Raw genomic sequence first — 1,379 nt, forward strand, 5'->3', positions numbered from 1 at the left:
AATTTTGCCCCACATAAAGCATGTGTGAGTCTCGTTTCATGTGATAATGTCAGTGTAACCCCACATAAAGCATGTAAGTCTCGTTTCATGTGATAATGTCAGTGTAACCCCACATAAAGCATGTGTGAGTCTTGTTTCATGTGATAATGTCAGTGTAACCCCACATAAAGCATGTGTGAGTCTCGTTTCATGTGATAATGTCAGTGTAACCCCACATAAAGCATGTGTGAGTCTTGTTTCATGTGATAATGTCAGTGTAACCCCACATAAAGCATGTGTGAGTCTCGTTTCATGTGATAATGTCAGTGTAACCTCACATAAAGCATGTGTGAGTCTCGTTTCATTTGATAATCTCAGTGTAACCCCACACAAAGAGTGTGTGTGTATTAATAGTACATCAGTTTCGTAAATTTGAATTTGCTTATGAATAAAAATGGTAGATTTTTGAATTCCATTTCAGTAAATCCTTGTGAGACCAGCTTCCTTAATGAAATGGTTTTCTTGAGTGATTCATTCTTAGATGTGAAAAAAGTTTTTTTTTATGATTATAACTTAAAATTATACACATGTATAATTAAGAGTGTATTAAAAAAATATTCTAAACATGATTTTCTTTCTTGTAAATTGTGTTAATTTTCTTTTTCAGGTCGTCGAAATGCTCAACGCAATTAGTAGAAGAATGACTTAACCATAAATAGCATTTCATAATTTATGTTGAGTGTTCATTTTTGGCTTGAGAAGGATTTGTACTGTACACAACTTGAAGGAAATAAAGTTCAGAAATTACCTAGTGTCTTGTTACAGTAACATCATTTTAAACATTCAGTAAAGCAAAACTATAATTTTAACCCAAAATAACATGAAAAATAAGTATATTTGAAAAAATTTAGTGCATAATTTATTGTGTCATATATGTGTGTGTTGCGATGAGAATTAAAAATGTAATGGTTTACATATTTTTACTGTAATGGTTTGTATGTAAATATGTCATATACTAAAAACCTATACATGAATACATTGTATTAATGTTAAATATGTGAAATTTGGGTAAGAGGGAAAAAGACACATTTATTTGGATATGAATACAACCTCTTTAAGTACAACAAATTTGGTTAAGGGAAAAGAGACGTATCCAGTTGAATATGAATATGTGTTTGTTAAAATAAAATTCGTCAAATTTGGCTTAGAAAAGACACTCAGTTGTACACGAATACATGTTGTTAAAGTTAAATATTTCAAATTTGGTTCTGAAACTGTAATATGGTTGGATATGAGTACATCATGTTAAATGTGATGATGCACACATCATATTCAGTAATTTAATATTTTTGCCTTACAGGTTTGTTTGTTTATATATATATATATATATATATATATAT

The 1,379-nt window shown here is 29.8% G+C and overlaps 1 protein-coding gene across 1 annotated transcript in view; it reads left to right on the top strand.

Moving 5' to 3' along the window:
- The window catches only part of LOC106462967 (eukaryotic translation initiation factor 3 subunit C-like), a 28,355-nt gene extending 27,565 nt beyond the window's left edge, over positions 1 to 790 (top strand). Inside the window, exon 20 of the mRNA XM_013922937.2 lies at positions 647 to 790. Within this exon, the coding sequence (XP_013778391.1) occupies positions 647 to 672 (26 nt within the window). The 3' untranslated portion in view covers positions 673 to 790. The remainder of the gene's footprint in view (positions 1 to 646) is intronic.
- The last annotated feature ends 589 nt before the right edge of the window (positions 791 to 1,379 follow it).

This window comes from Limulus polyphemus, unplaced genomic scaffold (genome assembly GCF_000517525.1).
Source record: "Limulus polyphemus unplaced genomic scaffold, Limulus_polyphemus-2.1.2 Scaffold1292, whole genome shotgun sequence".
Classification (NCBI taxonomy): Eukaryota; Metazoa; Arthropoda; class Merostomata; order Xiphosura; family Limulidae; genus Limulus; species Limulus polyphemus.